Consider the following 17,180-nt stretch of genomic DNA (forward strand, 5'->3'; position numbering starts at 1 on the left):
AGCAAGAGCCTATGGGCCTTTTTATTTCCGACCCAAGCGTAATGACACATGTTTGTGGTTCACAAGAACATAACAAGCTGAGATTTTAACGTCAATTTGAGAAAACTAAAAGTTTGCTTTTTCACTAAAAAATTAAATAAAATAAATAATAATAATATTAATGTGATCTATCAAAAGCTTAAAACAATTCAATTTCAACTACTGCTGCTTCCATGCTAAAAACCCTATGTTGTCCTAATTTCAAAATTATTAGTGAATTGACAATCATTGAGTTTTCACAATTAAATCAAAAGTTTGGCATAACCCAATTATGTAATCGCTGTACAATATTGTAGTTTTGATCATTCTTGCCTAAAAATGTAAAAGTTTTGGACAAATCTTTACATGTATATCTGGATAATAGCAAAATTAGAAGGGAGGATATTTTATGACATTTTAACGTTTAATCATGAAAGCTTTGTTAAGACGAGATCTGACTATATGAAACTGCCTTTATATAGTCCCATATGTTCACAAAAATGCAAAAAAAAAAAATTATTCACTGATGTAATTTATCCATACTTTCTGTAATCTGTTAAATACATTTACTATCAGCTTTTGTTCAGATGTGTATGTAATTGGAAATGTCCAGATAACTCAGCTGGTCTCTCATCAGCTGTTAAAACTCCTGTTGCTCTTCGCTATGCTTCATCTTCCCGAGGGGTTTGTTACTCAAGTAAAACTTCTGTTGACCAGCAAGCACACGTTTTGTAAAAAACGTGTACATTTTAAACAAGTTTCCAGGATTTATTTTCTATGATCAAAACGTAATTCAACAGTTTCTGTGATTAAGTATTTTTGTTGTCTGTGAGTCTAACATGTTCAGCAGTGCAAACGTCACATTTATACACAATGCTGATGATACAAGGGGAATCAACAGGTTCCAGACTGAATTTCATTAGGCAGATGGGAGAAAAAGAGAAATTCACTGATTCAAAAATGTTACTGACAGACTCATAACACCAATGACTGACAGCGAGAGATGAGAAGTGCAATAACTGACTCAGAAGGCAAAGAAAATAATCTTTACATGACCCACAATATGATATAAAGGGATCTGGTCTGGTAAAGGTAGAAAAAGGATGGCTACGACTAAAATTGTATCCTTGAACATTAAAAAAAACTGAAAAAAAATCCATCAACTAATGTCATTAGCCATATATCTTGAGAAATATTTTCCTCTTGGAAAATATTCCAGCAGCTGTTATGCAATATATGATCATTAGAGCTTCTAAAAAGTGTACTGAATCCTAAAAGGATTTTCAGAAAATATTTATGCATTCAACTCATGAATCTTGTAAGACATGAGCAATAAAGTCCAGTTAATAATGAATTAAGTCTAATACCGTTTGTAAGACTAAGAGCTGTAGTTTGGTTTCAGAACCACACTTTGATATTATTTTTAACAGAAATTAACCACGGCAAATGACAGATATTAGTTGGCATGTTGGTTAATTTCGCTGTCAAGTCGGACAAATGATTCTTTTTAAATTTTGTTTCCATCTTGATCAAAGAGCTCGAAAAACGATTATTTTCTCAGATTCAGTATAACTCACAGCATATTCTGGGTCCGGCGGAGTATTTTTGCAAACAGAATATCTGAATTTCAATACTGAGGAAATGTCAGTAATATCAATTTCTGTCATCGCCAAGTGGATTTGAAAGCAAATGTTCATGCAGGGCGACCAACTCCCATCCTTCTTCCTGCACACACATACACACCCACACAGAAACTGTCAGAGTGTGTGACAGGAGGTCTCCTGGGGGCTGACGGCTGGGTCGGGAGGCTGGAGGCTGTGTCGGGGGGGGGCGGGGGGGTTAGGTTTCCCTCCAGGGAGCAGGAAGTGTTTGCCGACACTTTGGATCCTTCGAATGGTCACAAGATGTGGTACCAGTCAAGCATTTGGACATCCTTTTATTTTTCTCATTACTCTGTCTAAATACTTAACTGTTACTGCATACACTGGATGTAAAGTATTTTCTCCATTAACTTCTGTAGATGAGATGTTTTGTGTAATTTATTATATCCATAGAGAATTTTTCCTGTAGTAATACGATGTTATGTGACAATTCACCATCTCTTAGATGTTTAGTGGTCTAGCTCATTTGTTTCCAATCCAGTCTGTCGTGAATGAATACACTAGTAAGAAAACCTATTGAAAAAAACGGCTTTGATGATACAAGTGCGACTAATTGAGATCGTAATGTTGCATATTTAGCATACATAAAGGAGAAAAATTACTTCACAGGTCCAGTTTGGAAGAACTTTCCCAATCCCAACACAAAGCTTTGATCTCGGCTTAACTAAATTTATCTGACTGAAAAAGTATTCAAGAACTAAAGCCTACGATGGGCTTTCGTGTCTCTAATAAATAAACCTAATCTCACGGTAAGTGTCTGCACAAACACCACCACAGCGTTTGCTCCTGGGGTAAAATCGACGTCATAGAGTTCACAAACGATTGCCGGAGGTTACCAGGGGTCGGTTGTTTTCTTCCAGGGTTAAATGGTGTCAAAAGGTTGAGGCTCAACTGATGTTACACAACCTCCAGCCCTTCTTCCTGTATCTTTACATTAGCGCACGTAGCACAACACACAGGCCAACGGGGAGCCTGACCACACAGCCAGGGCAGCCTGTGGACATTGCAGAGGGGAAGGAAGGCAAAGAGTGGAGGTGGACCTCCAGTTGGCCCTGTAAATAATCAATCAGACCGCTGAGTTCAGGCGTTAAATCACCGCAGGAGCATACAGCACTCATGAACTCTAAATCTCTTCCACAGGCAGGGCTGAGCGGCGGCTGAATGATGGTTGATGCATGTCCGCGTTGTGTGCGTGCAGTTACCGAATGGGCAGATATGTCGAGAATAAATCAAACTTCGTTCAGAGACTGCATCAGGTGAACAAGTGCACAAGAGCCCACACGTCAAGCCTGAACGCACGCTGAAACAACTGTAAAACACAATGCAAAGCAATTAGCTGTCTGATACTGAAAGGATGATTGTATGTCAAGGTTTAGAGGAAAGCGGTAGAGAGAATCGGTCTAAGACGCTTCGTGAAGCTGTTTGCCTAATAAAACAAGACGTGAACCCTTCCCGAACCAGCTGATGACCCTAATTTGTAATCTGTTTACTCGTAAAGACTTTCAGCTTGTTTGTGTTGCGTCTGTGTTGTGCTCTTATACTGGAGGTTGCATGTTCTGAAAGCAAGAAACAAAACTAATGAGTCACACTACCCTCCACTCAAGACAAAGACATTGATCTCACCCTGTGGATATGATAAATAGACAAGCTTTACTTAAATGTAAAAAAAAAAAAATGCATCTGTATGCATTTTTTGTTAATTTTATTATACACCAACTATAACCTATTTACTCCATGAGCTGGTGGACAAGACCAAAGCCCGTGCAGATGTAATTAATCCTGCATTCCTGCGCGGCGACGGCACAACGGGAACCGTCGGTCACCTTTCCCCAGCCGCCTCCTCCCACCGCACGCGGCTAACAGGTTTAATAAATACCGCTGCTAAACGCTCAGCAGCTCGGCCTCACTCAGGGGTGGCCAAGAGATGGAAACTAACGAGCGCCGACAATGACCCAAGGGCTTTTCCTTCGAGTTAAAAAAACAGCAGGGAGACACTCTCTAAAGTCAAACACAGGGAAGTGAGTACAGATGCAGTCGACGGTATCGGCGGGAAACAGCTGCTTTAGAAACAAACACAACAGATTTCATGAGCGTCATGTTTGATGTGTTTAAGCTGCAGGAGCCTCAAACGTGTTGTTGGTGCAACCATCTGAGACCACCTTGACTTTATGATAAATACTCAGGATTCGTTTTTTTTTTTTTTTTCACCACAACTGGAAGCTGAGTCAGAACTTGATCATCATCAATAGAATTTTGTGTTATATTACCTTCCTCCAATGCTGTAGTGAAAATATATGATTTTTTTTGGCCACAAGTCTGCTCTACAAAGGAGGGAGCTTTAAGACTTTACATTAGTAGTCCTGCAGGTCTTGCCTGCTTTTAATTGTAGTAATCAAACATGAAGAAATAGCCAAAATGCGGAACAAAAGTGGCTTTCTTCAGTTCTGTTGTAACAAAGTTTGGTTTAACCACAAATTACTTCATTTTGACATTTTACACCTTGATAAAATCAGCATGTCTGAGAACTGTTAAATAATTGTCTGTGTAAAAAGTCAACCAATCTATTGAGAATAACAAAGAAATAGACAAAACCAAAGCACACCTTTTATCAGTACTTTTTTTTTTTTTTTTGCATTTGAACATAATAAAATAATCTCCAATTTATCCGATTCTAAATGTACTTTAAGGTAACGTCATGTGCAAACCCCCACATCAGATTCCACACTATTTTTGTTAAATAACCAAACATGAAGTCAAAATGGGTAAAACTATACGTCAAAAACTAAGTATACTCCATGATGTAAGAACTTGTGGAACCACCTGTAGCAGCAGTAACTCTCAGTAGTTGTTTTTCAGTCCAACTTTTAGCAGTTTCTCCAGTAATATTCAAGACATTTTGCCCATTCCTCTACAATTTTGCTTCATTGGTGACACATCCAGGTTTAGGCCACTTTTTAGCTGTTGGATGAATGGCATCACATTTGAATACTTATTTAAGTTCTAAAGCCTTATCAATTCAAAGAGAAGAGGCTTCTTCCTTAAACCCTTCCAAAGAAGCTTTACAGTTCCAGTTATTGTCTAGTCTTTCTGTTCTAAAACCTCAACATGTAACATATTAAATGAGGACTGTGACGTCCGAGATGGGTATTTCGTTGAGCACTGCTTTGTCTTCGTCCTTGAGGTGAATTTGCTGTGATGTATAGTACTGGGGATAGCTCTTAAGTGCTTTCAACTGGGGGATAATCTATATCTCTTTCTCTGTCTCTCTGTATAATCATAAATCCAAAAATGTCATGAAATTTTCTTCTTACCCTACTAAGGCTGATGTTCAGGAACATTTGCTTCTCTGAGGTCACTGCTGTTGTGTTTCTGTCGTGGCAGCAAACTGGCCAAACTACAGCTTTTACATTTTAAAGGTGTCTTACCAGCAGCAGCTGGATGCTGCCTTTTTAAACTCCACACCAAGGGTGTACTGAGTTTTACGGCATCTCTATTCAGCCTTATTTATTTAATGAAAAATAGTGTGAAATCTATTGTTTGTTTTTTTTTTCTACACTGGGGGGTTAGCTTTAAACTATGTTTTCAAGTATAAAACCGTCACACTGAAAAATGGTATACCTTCTTTTTACCATTTCTGCATTGCTGTTCTCTCTTCTGTTACATTAACATTGTGTTGTGATGCTCACCTCAATTCCCCCCTCCAAAGAGAAAAAAAAAAACATTTCACATCTGTTAACATGAAATGGGAATGTAGCTCATGTTGAATTTGTGTTTATATTTAACTGTTAAACATATTTATCTTTACAGTTCTCACACCATGATCAGCTATTGAAAACACAAGGTTATAATCCTCTGAATCAGCTTTCTTCTGACTTTGAAAAAAAAAATAAAAGTACATCCCCACATAAACTCAGATGCCAGTGTGTTGCAAATCTGCAGAGATAAAAGAAAAGAAAACACAAACGAAAAGTCTTGTGGTTGTTACTCGGCACCGTCGGTGATGCTCAAGAGTCCAGATTCCTGCAGTGTGACGCTGAACGCTGTGATGTCATTTCCCCGTGCGTGCCAAAATGTTTGTTCATCAAAGGGATGATACGTGAAGATCTGCAGACAGCACAACAGCCACAGATCCACACTGAGAGCCACAGCAGTTTCCTCTGACACTGTTTGTAATATTTACAGCTCTGTACACTGAAAAAAAAAAAAAAAAAAAAAAAGATCTGTTCACAGCCGGAACACTAAGATACAACTCCGGTGATTGGGAAACAGCCTCGTTTCTGCAAACGTCTTTTCAATTAGCTGTTTCCGCTGACTGGATTCAACTTGACTTAAAAATGTGATTCCTACAGCCTCCGGAGTCGACAAAGACAAATTAAATCAAACATAAAAAGTTGAGGATAGGTAGGATTACACAGTATACTTAAGTAGGATTTACAAGAAGTTCTTCCCCATCCCCCCCCATAGTGTTTTTGTTCTTTTTCTGTTCCAACACAGCAACAAAGCGTAATGCCACGCAAGAGAATTCAACTCAGATACGTGAAGAGCTAAATAGTTTCCCATGAAGTCATCACAAACAATGCGGCGTAGTTTACATTCCTTCCGCAGCAGCTATAACAGAACTTCCTTCCATTTACGTTTCGGTCTATTCTTACATTTGATTGGTTTCTCGAGGGAAGTGTCGGCGGCGGCGGCAGTAGGAGATTCGGGAGGGTCTAAAGCCTTGTTCAGTGATGCAGTTGTAAAAAGGAAAAAAGGGTGAGTTGTGCTGCAGCACAGTGAGTTGTAGGCACAGGGGGTGGCTGTGAGGAGGTGGGAGGTGAAGAGGCGAGTGGCATTGTGAATCATCGGGGATTTAAAGTTAAGAGCTTGGCCCTCACAGGTAGATCTCCCTCTTGGAGGTCTGGCCAGTTGGGGTGGTGGTGGAGTTGTACTCCGCTGCCTGGCTCAGAGGGATCTCCTCCAGGCCACAGTCTTTACCAGATGAGTCTCCGCTCCCAGGGTAGGCACTGCTGTAGGGGGTCATGAACCTCATGCTGGCCACCTTGGAGCTGCTGCCACCGGCGCCGCCACCCATCCCACGTTCCTCTGTCACCATGGGCTTCGGGCTGCCGTTGGCCATCAGGTGCTCCTGTCCATCCATTTCCTGGTAAGGCACAAAGGTGGAGAGCTTGGGGGCATTCTTGGAAACCTTGCGGTTGGGGGAAGGCTGGCCAGGCATCCAGCAGGAGTCAGAGTGGCCAAACTCGGTGCACTCGCGTGTGCAGTTACCGGTCATTGCTACGTCTGGCAGGGGCCTGAGGTCTGCAGAAAGACATACAGAAAAGGATAAGGATGAGCTACATTGAAAAAAACTAAATAATCAAAAAAAAAAAAAAACAGCAAACCAACAGTGATAAAATGAGATGGAGATGGAGCCGACGTTTGTACTACAGACATGAATAAAGGCATTGCAAACCTAAATGTTTTCAACTCTTGTCAAGCCTCGAACTTCTGTGTAGTCTGTTTGGAATTTATTTGACCTACCAACACAAATATATAGACACCAACTAATCAATAAATATAATCCATCTGTAAGTGATGTATTCTTAGTGTTTTTAAAAATGTTCAATGAAGGCCTCAGAGATTTTTGGAGAACATTACTGAACACAGCATCATGGAGACCAAAGAACAAAAATCTAGAGAAAAGGATTTGAGGAATTTTAAGAAGGGTTATAATATAAAACAAAGCTTTGAACATCTCACAGAGTACTGTTCAAGAAATCCTCTGAAAATAGAAAGAATACAGTAAATCTGCAAACCTACGGAGATATGGCCTACCATCTAAACTGCTAAGCAAACCAAAGAGAGCCTTAACCAGAAAAGTAGGCAAGCAGTATGGTAACTGTCAAGGAGCTGCAGAGATATCAACTCAGGCGAGAGAAGGTGCTGACGATAGAACTATTAGTAGTGCACTCCACTACAGTATGTAGGCTTTATGGAAAAGTGCTAATGTCATTGAATTGTTGAAAGAATTTTTTTTCCATAAGTCATGTAGAAAACACAGCAAAGAGGTAGAAGGTGCTCTGGTCAGGTGGCCCCAAACAATAATTTTTGGCCACTAAGAAAAATAAATAAATCCATAACAGAAAGCAAATGTGTGTCAGCGTGAACGCATCATTTGGCAGCATTATACTCTTGGAATGTTTTTTTTTTTTTTACTATGGATTGTGAAGTTAGTCATAGTTGATTAGTTAGAATGACCACAGCTTAAATTTGATTAAGAATTTGAGAATAATCCCCAACCCTAACCCTATATTGCAAAGAAAAACGGGCTTAAAATCCAGTGTCCAGGTGTGCCAAGCTGGGATAGACATACCCCCAACAACTTGCTGATGTTGTAGGCAAACCTGGTCCTAGAAAGTGTTGACTTAGGGGAACTGAATACAAAAATAGAAAAATAAAAGAAATACAACTATGCATTACTTTGTGTTAGTTTATCACAAAAAATACTTACAGCAAAATTGCTCCCACGAAATCAAGAGGTAAAAGACTAAAGATTCTAAAAACATTTTCCCAAAATCTGTCTATTGTGTGACCCACAAATTTATTGATTGCAATTTTAACAAGTGGAGATCTGGAGGCAGATGCTTTGATTTAATTTTCAAATCTGCTTGACTTGATTGAACAAAAAAAAACAGCTTCTGTGCAATGAGGCAGGGTGTTTGGGCCATTAGAAAACCCATTGTTGCGTCAACCAGAGAAACAACTTCTGGATTGAGGGATAAGAATTCCCAACTCAAAGCAATTTTGCTTCACATATTTTTCTGAGACTCAGAGTATGTTCCATTATAACCTTCTGACTTGTTGATCTGTTTTTTTTTTAAGGTATTTCTAACTCCTTTTTTGTCCTGTTTTCCTTGTTATTAACTGGATTGGCCTTTTTTGTGATTTTGCATGAAAAGATCCAAAACATTTTGCTTTTGTTCATTAAAAAAATATAAGGACATCATCAAAGTTCAATGCACGTTAGAGCGCTGATGAAAACATTTGCCTTTTTTCCACATTGAGCTCAAGCCATTTGAAAAAAATCAATTAGATCAGTGTTTATTTCTCACGTCACTAATAGTTCACAAAGAGCCAGGAATGTCGTTTAATTTGCTGCCGAGACTTCATGAAATTGAGTGCTAAGCGTAAAACAGGATCAGCTGCCTTAAAGAAGGCAAACAAACTCAGGTTCATTAAGATGTTAATAATGTTTCTCAGGAAACTCATTAAAGCGAAAAAAAACCAGTACAAATACAGATTATGATTTGATTTGTTTATACAGTATTGTATTTATTACACTCCTAATTTTCCCATTCATTTTAGAAGTTTTTGTTCTCCTTTCCGGAGTTTTAGGAGTCCCTTAGGCAGACAGAGAGTGACAGACAGCAGGGCTACGTTTGCATAAAAAAACAAAAACCATTACAGTTCAGAAGAGAAAAAGGTCAGCGATGGAAGCAGAAATATCAATGCGTATGCAGTGAGTAACCTTTCTTCTGCGCGTGACATTAGATCACTCTTTGATACTGCAGGCTAGAGGCTTGAGACAGAGAGGAGGCAGGAGGGAGTGCTGGTCTACTTGGGGAATGGTGCTGATTTCTCAAAATGCACTCCGCTTCATGCATAATTGACATTCATTGCCTATATTTTGCAAAAGGAGCTACAGTCGGCTTTTCTGTCTGTTTGCCGGTTGACGCGTCCGTTCTAATCCAGGGGAGTGCTGAGTGGCCGACACATCCCTCCCTCCATTCTCACGGCCGCCTCTGGCTCGGATTTGGACTTTTAAGCACTTCCCATGCAAAAGTGAGTTGCTTGCAAAAACGTTAAGTCATGTGCGAGCAGCTGCTGAGTTCAGAGCCGCCTGCTTAATAACTGCTCAGCCTCTGAACGTTGTGTCAGCACGAGCCACATAGAGCATGTGCTTCCCTGAGATCTGAATGAGCTCCAAATACGACCCAGCAACAGGTGGGTTCAGCTGGACGTCCTGCTGGAAAACATGGGTTTGCGACTTTGGAGCCCTTCCTCCGGCTGGCTTGTGCTGCTTTACCACCTTGTTCTCTGTTGCACGCAGCTCCAGAATCATTTTGTACACACGCTTGCAACCTCAAATCAAACAAGTATTGATCCTGTTCTCAAATATCTGCAGCTCCACCACTGCGTTGGAATGAGGGTTTACAGGAATTGATACAAAACGGCTTGAACACTTGCTCTGGTCTTGAAATCTATTCACTGGCTTACTGTTAACTCTAGATCTGCATTCTTTTCTACATTTTATGCCATCAAGATAAAATTGGCAAAATAAAAAAGGTCCGTATTTGCTTAATTTATTTGTTCCAAGGATATTTTTATTGTTAACTGATTCTACCAGTTATTTAGATTTTTTATACCGTATACTTGTCTTTCCTGACATTTTAAAACACCCAACAGCGTTAATCGGAACACCTCAAAACTGACACGGGAAGGATGGATGGATCTGGTTCATTTGATTTCACTTCTAGAACTGTTACCCCCATAACCCAATCCCGAATATGTGGAAGATAATGATTGGACCTACAAAAAGGGCTGGGCTTTTACATCTTGATGTTAGAACTCCTTTCTTTTAGCTGCAGATGCATGCTGTTCTACAATTGTTTAAGTGTCCGCTAAAGGCATGCTATGATATTGCATTTTAAACTATAAAATCTGGATTTTCTTTTTTTTTAAAAGGAGATGAATTATTTGTTTACTTGCAATTTCTTATTTGTGTATTTTTATTAGTAATAAATTAAGCTTAAGTAGAAAAATATACAGATTTTCTCAGTTTACTCGATTAATTGTCAGAATCAGCAATAGATTACTTGACTATTAATATAATCACTAGCTGCAGCTCCACCGTATTTTTCTTTATCAACTGAAGTGAAAGTGTAAAATCTGGTGTGATTGTGCTTTTGATCCTTAAGCACAGGGAAGTCTTGATTTAATCTAAGACTGGTCTGATAGTGGTCATGTTTGTCTTAATTTAGCACAAGAACCAACTGATCATGGACTCAGATAAGGCGTATTGTAAGGCCTGATGTTGGGGAAGGCTTTGGGCAGTGTGGGCTGGAATCACTATGAGAGATGAATACTGATTCTCCTGTAACCCGTCCAGAAGATATTATTTTATCAGCTGCAGTAGTAGACGTTCGCCGATTAAATGCTGCTGATTCAGCTGTTACCAGCTTATTCTATCTTTATAACGTCTGAATTAAATATAGAAGTGCATTTAATGGGCGTGAACTACTTTAAAATTGTGTTATCCCGCCTATGTAGAGTAGCAGCTGTGAATGTTCTTATACTAGAAGACACTGAGGAATTCCCCTCAACTGCGTGTTAAATATGGAAGTACGCCTCAGTGGGACAAGCCTTCATTGAAATGGCCAAAGAGGAATTTCAGCACGGCTCAAAAATCAAAGCTGTGCTTATTTTACATGTGAGGGTTCACTTGGGATTTTGGAGATTATCTTTGACCCTTACCAAAGCTAAATATTCAGCATAACAGTGTTCCTCTAAGGATGTGACGCCTTTCATATTTGTGGTCTTATTCCCTTAGAAACACTTCAAATATTTCTGGGCTCTGCAACTCCTAAAGCCCTGAAAGAAGCCACATTACCCCAATGTTGTTCCTGCCAACAGGCCAATGCTTAAAACTACAGACTCTGTGTTACATCTGTATTTTGCACTATACAGCATAGAAAATTATATAATATAGGGGTCAAACATCTTTCTTTGAGATTATAGGACATTAGGAAAACAATGAAGGTTTCTGTTACATTTCTATGAGCTTAAAATGTTGCAAATGCATTTGGGTCACTCATAAAATACAGATCAACAGTAACAAGTGGGCAGTAATTTTTTTTTAACATATAGTCCAACTGATCTGAACCATCAAGTCTAGATGATCACAAATTTAAAGGAAGCACAAACTCACAGCTTACAGTGCATTGAGAGGTTTCCTGCATTGTGTTTCTGTTGGTTCTTCAATGTGATACCTATCAAACCAATTTAATGCATACAAATGTCCACCTGACTTAATTCACAAAACACTTCTCACTCACTGTCTTAAAAATAAATACTATGGTATTTCAACTTTATTTTGTCTAATTTATCTCTCCATTCATCCATCCAATCAACTTCCATTTATACCCGCTTGGGTCAAGAAAGCTAAAAGATCCTGGAGGAATCCCAAGAAATACCTCATAACCTCCAGGACACAATCTATGGTCATACATTGGGGTTGGAGTACCACCATCAGTCTGGACAAACCCCTTAACTATCTGTCCATTTCCTGTTCCATCCTGCCATCACTTTAGAAAAAAAATACCAAGATTTCTGAGCTGTTCTGCTTAAGACAGATACTATTTTTACCTGGAGGGCGCATTCCACCTGAGTGCAAGGAAATCTTTTCTACTTATTTATGCCCATGAATGCGCCAATACTGGTACAACACTTTCTGACTGAGACAAGGTGTAGTGATATCCTAAAAGACGACATTAGCTACACCACCATATGTTTGCACTCTTGCTTCAGTTTTGGAAAACACATGGACCCATCTCACTCTCCAACACCCCAACTATGACCCTGATGACACCCTGAAAATAAACCCCCAAAACCTGGGTATGAAACGCTTTTGCATGTTTGACCTTTGTGTTTAGGAACACGCTCAGTGACTGGCCATGGGTACCCAAATTTATTCTTACCTTAAGAACCTCAACAAAACTCTGCAAAGATAAAGTTGCAATGTTCAATATTTCTGGCGACAGTGAAACCCCCTTAAGTTGAAATGCAAAACATAGATATTTTAAAGTTTGAACTCTATGATATAGAGTTCAAACTTTAAAATATCTACATATAGACTCTATATGTAGCACAGGAAGCTTTGCATTAATGAATCAGGGGTCTAGTGCATAGCTCACAGGTGAACAAATACAGATCTTGCATTGTTTCCATGTCCCGTTGTGTTGTGGTAACAAAAGACAGAAAGTTTAGGAAGATCCAACAAAAGAGAACACGTGATAGTTTAGAATGTGTTCAGAAGCCGTCGTTGACATGATTCGTCAACCTCCTAGAGCTGTTTTGGCTTCAGGCGAGATTGAAGATCAGAATGGTTTTGCTGTACACTGTACAAATTTGAGTTTGTAGGCGTGATGATGACAACTGTGATTAACAATCCAAACTCCCCAGGGCGACAAACATCACAAGACACACATCAGCTTAAAAAGCTGCCCTGAGGCAGAAACTATGCTACTCCAGCCATGCCAGGGCCTTTAACTTGCTTCCCTACACCCTGGGATGTTAAAAAAAAAGTTCTGGGGTTACCCCTGAAGGAAAAATCATACTATCTTGCCTTCTCTCAACAGCACCCTCAGTGAAACTAGGCAATGATGCTTTCACAGGCCCCAACTGGCAAATTCAAGGTTGCCCCTATTAGTAAAGCTGTTTTTTTTTAAATGGAGTAGCCTCCCTGAGTTTTTTTTTTTTACCCACCTTATCTGTACTGCTGAGCTACAGTTAACCCCGAGGACCCTCACTCACCCTGTTGGCCTCTCTCTCTCTATGCATAATACACTCCACTACCTTGGTCACCATTTTCCGGTCAAACTAATTAGATTTCAGAGCCCCGCTTGGAAAGATGTCAGTGGTATGAAATGGAAATAATTTCCAGATGAGTATCTGACATTTTACGCTGTCGACTAGAGTAAAGAGCCAGGGCGGATAGGCTCTCTTTTTCTCCCTCCTCTTCTTCCTCCTCTTTTCCGCTCCATCACTTTATTCACAGAGATATGCTAAATCCTCAAGCTTCCCTTTTCGCCGCTCAAGCCGTGGTGATAAATGGAAGTGAATGTACACAAAAGAAAGCCTCTCTTTTCCCTGCTTCTGCTTGAAGTGTTAATGTGTTTAATTACTTTAAAGCTGGGGTTTCTGCATATATGTGTATGCGTGCGAGAGTGTGTGAGGTTGTGTTGCACCGAATTCTGCAGGAAAACCTTTAATTAAAGCCGTTTTCTGTCTATGACAATGGCTTCAATTTATCTTACAGGAACAATAGAGGACTGAGAGGAGGTGTAGCTCCTATGAGCGCTCAAAGACGAGCATAGAGAAAGACGCGCTACAGCTTCCTCTGCTGTAATCAGTGCCCACACACCTTCATTCTAGAAGTTAGCTGGTTTAGACTAATTTACTTTAGGGCTCTATGATGTTCAGGCAAAAATAAATCTACATTATGTATAGGTTTGATTCTTGTACAGACTTGAATGCAGTTTCACTTTAACTATTCAAATTACGCAACCAAGTCATTCAGTGTTCAAACAGCTATTATGTGCAAGGGTCATCAGACAGCTTTGTCACCAACTATGTTGTTTAACAAGTCCAAAAAAAAAATGCTGTTGGTTAGTATTTACGTCTGCTGCGAAAATAATATTATTAACAGTCTGTGTTTCAGCCAGCATTTCTCATTACTGAATTTTAGTTCAGTTAAGCATGAGATATTTGCATCTAGCCTGCAAGCACAGTTAATTATTTGTTTGTGCCATTTGATGACTTTTTTGTTATTGTTTATTTTTGTTCATATTCATTGCTTAAATAGTACTTAACGGTTTATATTGTATTGCTTGAACAGCACTTCACATCACTTAAAACAAAAGCTAAATTATGCACGCCATAGTTTAAACAGAATGATACTGCTATACTTTTTTAGTCCAGACTAACATTTTGTTCCCTCTACCACACTTCTGAGCATGATGTCTCACGTGTTCCTGTTGCAGCTCACAAAACCTGTAAAATTTGATAATTGTTGTGACATGGCGTTTTACTTTTATAACAAAAAAAGAAGACATAGTTCTATGCCTGAAACATCTTGCTCACTAACATAGGTTTCCAGGGCTATATAAATATCTTATTTTTTGAGTTATCAATGGACCACGTACAAAGACACTGCATTTTCCATCAGATAAGCCTGTAAAATTGCAGTAGAAGTTGACATTCATGGCTGTCTTTAGTAAGCAACAAAAACTGCCAGGAATACAGGCTTTGTTTGTCAGTGTTGCCCCATGACCCCTTAAAAATCAAAGGCCTTGAAGTTCCATGTATAATGCCATATTAAAACATTTTTCCAATTAGATATTTGCAGTTGGGCATAAATCACTGTGGATTATTGAGGTAAATCCTCCACTTATGTCTTACTACACTGTCTCATACATTATCTAAATCCCCTAAATCTTAACGACTGTGAAGAGTGGCATAGCACCAGTCACCTTTTCTACTGTCTTGCTTAAATCTTCTAGCAATGCGCTCAACGGGGAGACGTGATGCTGGGTTTTGAGGTGTCTGTTTCCTGCAACCCCCAAAGTCCCATTGGCTTTCCATAAAAATGCCTGTCTGGATGGGGATTAAGCCAGGAAATGTAAATCTGCAATGACATGTTTGAATGTAGTACCTTTTGACACAATGTTGACAACCATGAACTGCTTTAGAATGGCTGCCATAGTTCTGCTAAAGGGTCAAGGATGGTTTCCTCAATATATGTGTTTCTGAACCACTTAGCATATACTGTGCCTATGCTGATATGCATAGTGTAAGAAGTATTCTGAAATGTTACCTTTTACATGTCAAGGTAAAGCAGTCGATGGCAGTGACTATTGTCTGGTAGAGCGTTTGCGGGAGTGGAGCAGTTCTCGAGTTGCCACTCGTTACCACTTAGAAATATTAGTTTTTCACCTTTGACTGGTGTTTTATTTACTGGTATGCCTCTCAGCTTGTAGATACATCCATCTAGTGTGAAAACTTGGTAGCTGTATAGCTGGATTATTGCTTGTACTGAACACTGACTAAATGTTGCGCTTATTTGCACATTTGACTAAAGCAACACAATTGATTAAATTCAAAGAAAATCAAAGCGTAAGTATACATTCTGACTGTTCTGTTTGTGTTAACAACTGCTGGAAGCAAGGTGGAGGGCACTGGCAGCACTTCTGGAAAGGCGTCACCATTGATCTGGTGTCTGATGAGGAAGATGGCAGCTTTTGAAGGGTGTCAGCGTGAATTATGTGATCCCCAAACTTCTTCAGCCAGGAGCTCAGTGACCTTTGTGGCGCTCTACAGACAAGATTCAAGGCTAACCCCAAGTAAAGTGAACTGCATCACAGGAGTCTGTATACAGTGGATCATGTTAAGACAGAAAGCAACCACAACATGGCCTGCAGGTTGAAAGACATTTCATCCTGCAGCTGGACATGCAACATATTGTATAAAGGGCTTACAAATATGCATTTGCTTTTTTAAAATAAAAAAAATCTGTTTTAAACTACTTGTGCCTCAGAAATGAACTATTCATGTTCCACATAAATGTATGTGCTTTAATTTAGGTATTAACATGAATTAAACATGTAACATACAGGCCATTTCATATGAATATAGTCTTCAGTGAATGTTGTACATTTAATGTACAGTCATTCATTTCACATTTTTCACATTATTATTATTATTATTATTATTATTATTATTATTATTATTGAGGGGTTTACCCAAGCCTGTCTTTACAAAGGCTATAGGGACAACAGAGCAGAGCTATGAACCAGTGACATGTGATTGGTGATGTCATTGGTTTCATCCAACGACTGGTCCCCCTTGCTGCTTGTCTAGGTACAAGGTGGCATGTCTTTAGGGGGGTTCATATTTCCTGCTTGAAATCTTTAAATTCTGACTTTTAACTTCAAAGTGAACGTGACATTTAGGTTAATAGTTGGACTGTACTGAAGTACGTTGATTGATTTGAATGTAATTTGGACTGAATTGGAATCTATATATCTGGGCATTAGGGCTCCATGATATGAGGAAAGCATGTAATTGTAATACTATTACTGAATGGTGGAGTGGAAATCCTGATTATGGCTGAGCAAAAGTTCTTCTCTCTTTTCCTTCATCACTATGTCCCCAGAGCGGGAGAGTGTTAATCTCTGTTTTGCTACATTTCTACATTAGGTATCGGAATTATTTGTATCTATTCGTAAGTACTGTTGGCTCAGTCACACTGGGTACTAATTATGTCCTACTGATCAAGGGTAGCATATACCTTTTTCTGACATCACTTATGCTGATATATCTGCAAATACTTATTAAGTGGGTCAGTTAAATCCTATGACATAAATGATGTATGTGTAGTGCATGTAGTAGGGCAAAAAAGATGTATGCTACAATCCATTACCAGTACCACCTCATTCTTCTTGGTGTATGTTGCAGTCATTGTAATTCTTATCAGACATAACATCCAGGTAATCAACATCCATGTAATGCACCTACCGAAAGAGACTTAGCATTGTGTGACATTACTGTTACATTACTGTAAGGTAACTTTACTCCCATTACAAACTCAGTGTTGCTCTGGGTTACTCTATGTAGACTTTGGTATTTGATCCCTGAAGAGTCAATGTGGTAGCATTTCTCACCTCTTCCTATATACAGAGA

The 17,180-nt window shown here is 39.3% G+C and overlaps 1 protein-coding gene across 3 annotated transcripts in view; it reads right to left on the minus strand.

The window, feature by feature from the left end:
* Positions 1–5,434: 5,434 nt before the first annotated feature.
* Positions 5,435–17,180, minus strand: part of pcdh1b (protocadherin 1b) — a 229,581-nt gene continuing 217,835 nt past the window's right edge. For 2 of the 3 annotated variants that reach the window (XM_012862811.3, XM_036132434.1), the window contains exon 5: positions 5,435–6,980. In XM_012862811.3, the coding sequence (XP_012718265.3) occupies positions 6,553–6,980 (428 nt within the window). In that variant the 3' untranslated portion in view covers positions 5,435–6,552. The remainder of the gene's footprint in view (positions 6,981–17,180) is intronic. The other variant, XM_036132437.1, reaches the window with a different exon arrangement.

The sequence above is a fragment of the Fundulus heteroclitus genome, unplaced genomic scaffold (genome assembly GCF_011125445.2).
Source record: "Fundulus heteroclitus isolate FHET01 unplaced genomic scaffold, MU-UCD_Fhet_4.1 scaffold_51, whole genome shotgun sequence".
NCBI lineage: Eukaryota > Metazoa > Chordata > Actinopteri > Cyprinodontiformes > Fundulidae > Fundulus > Fundulus heteroclitus.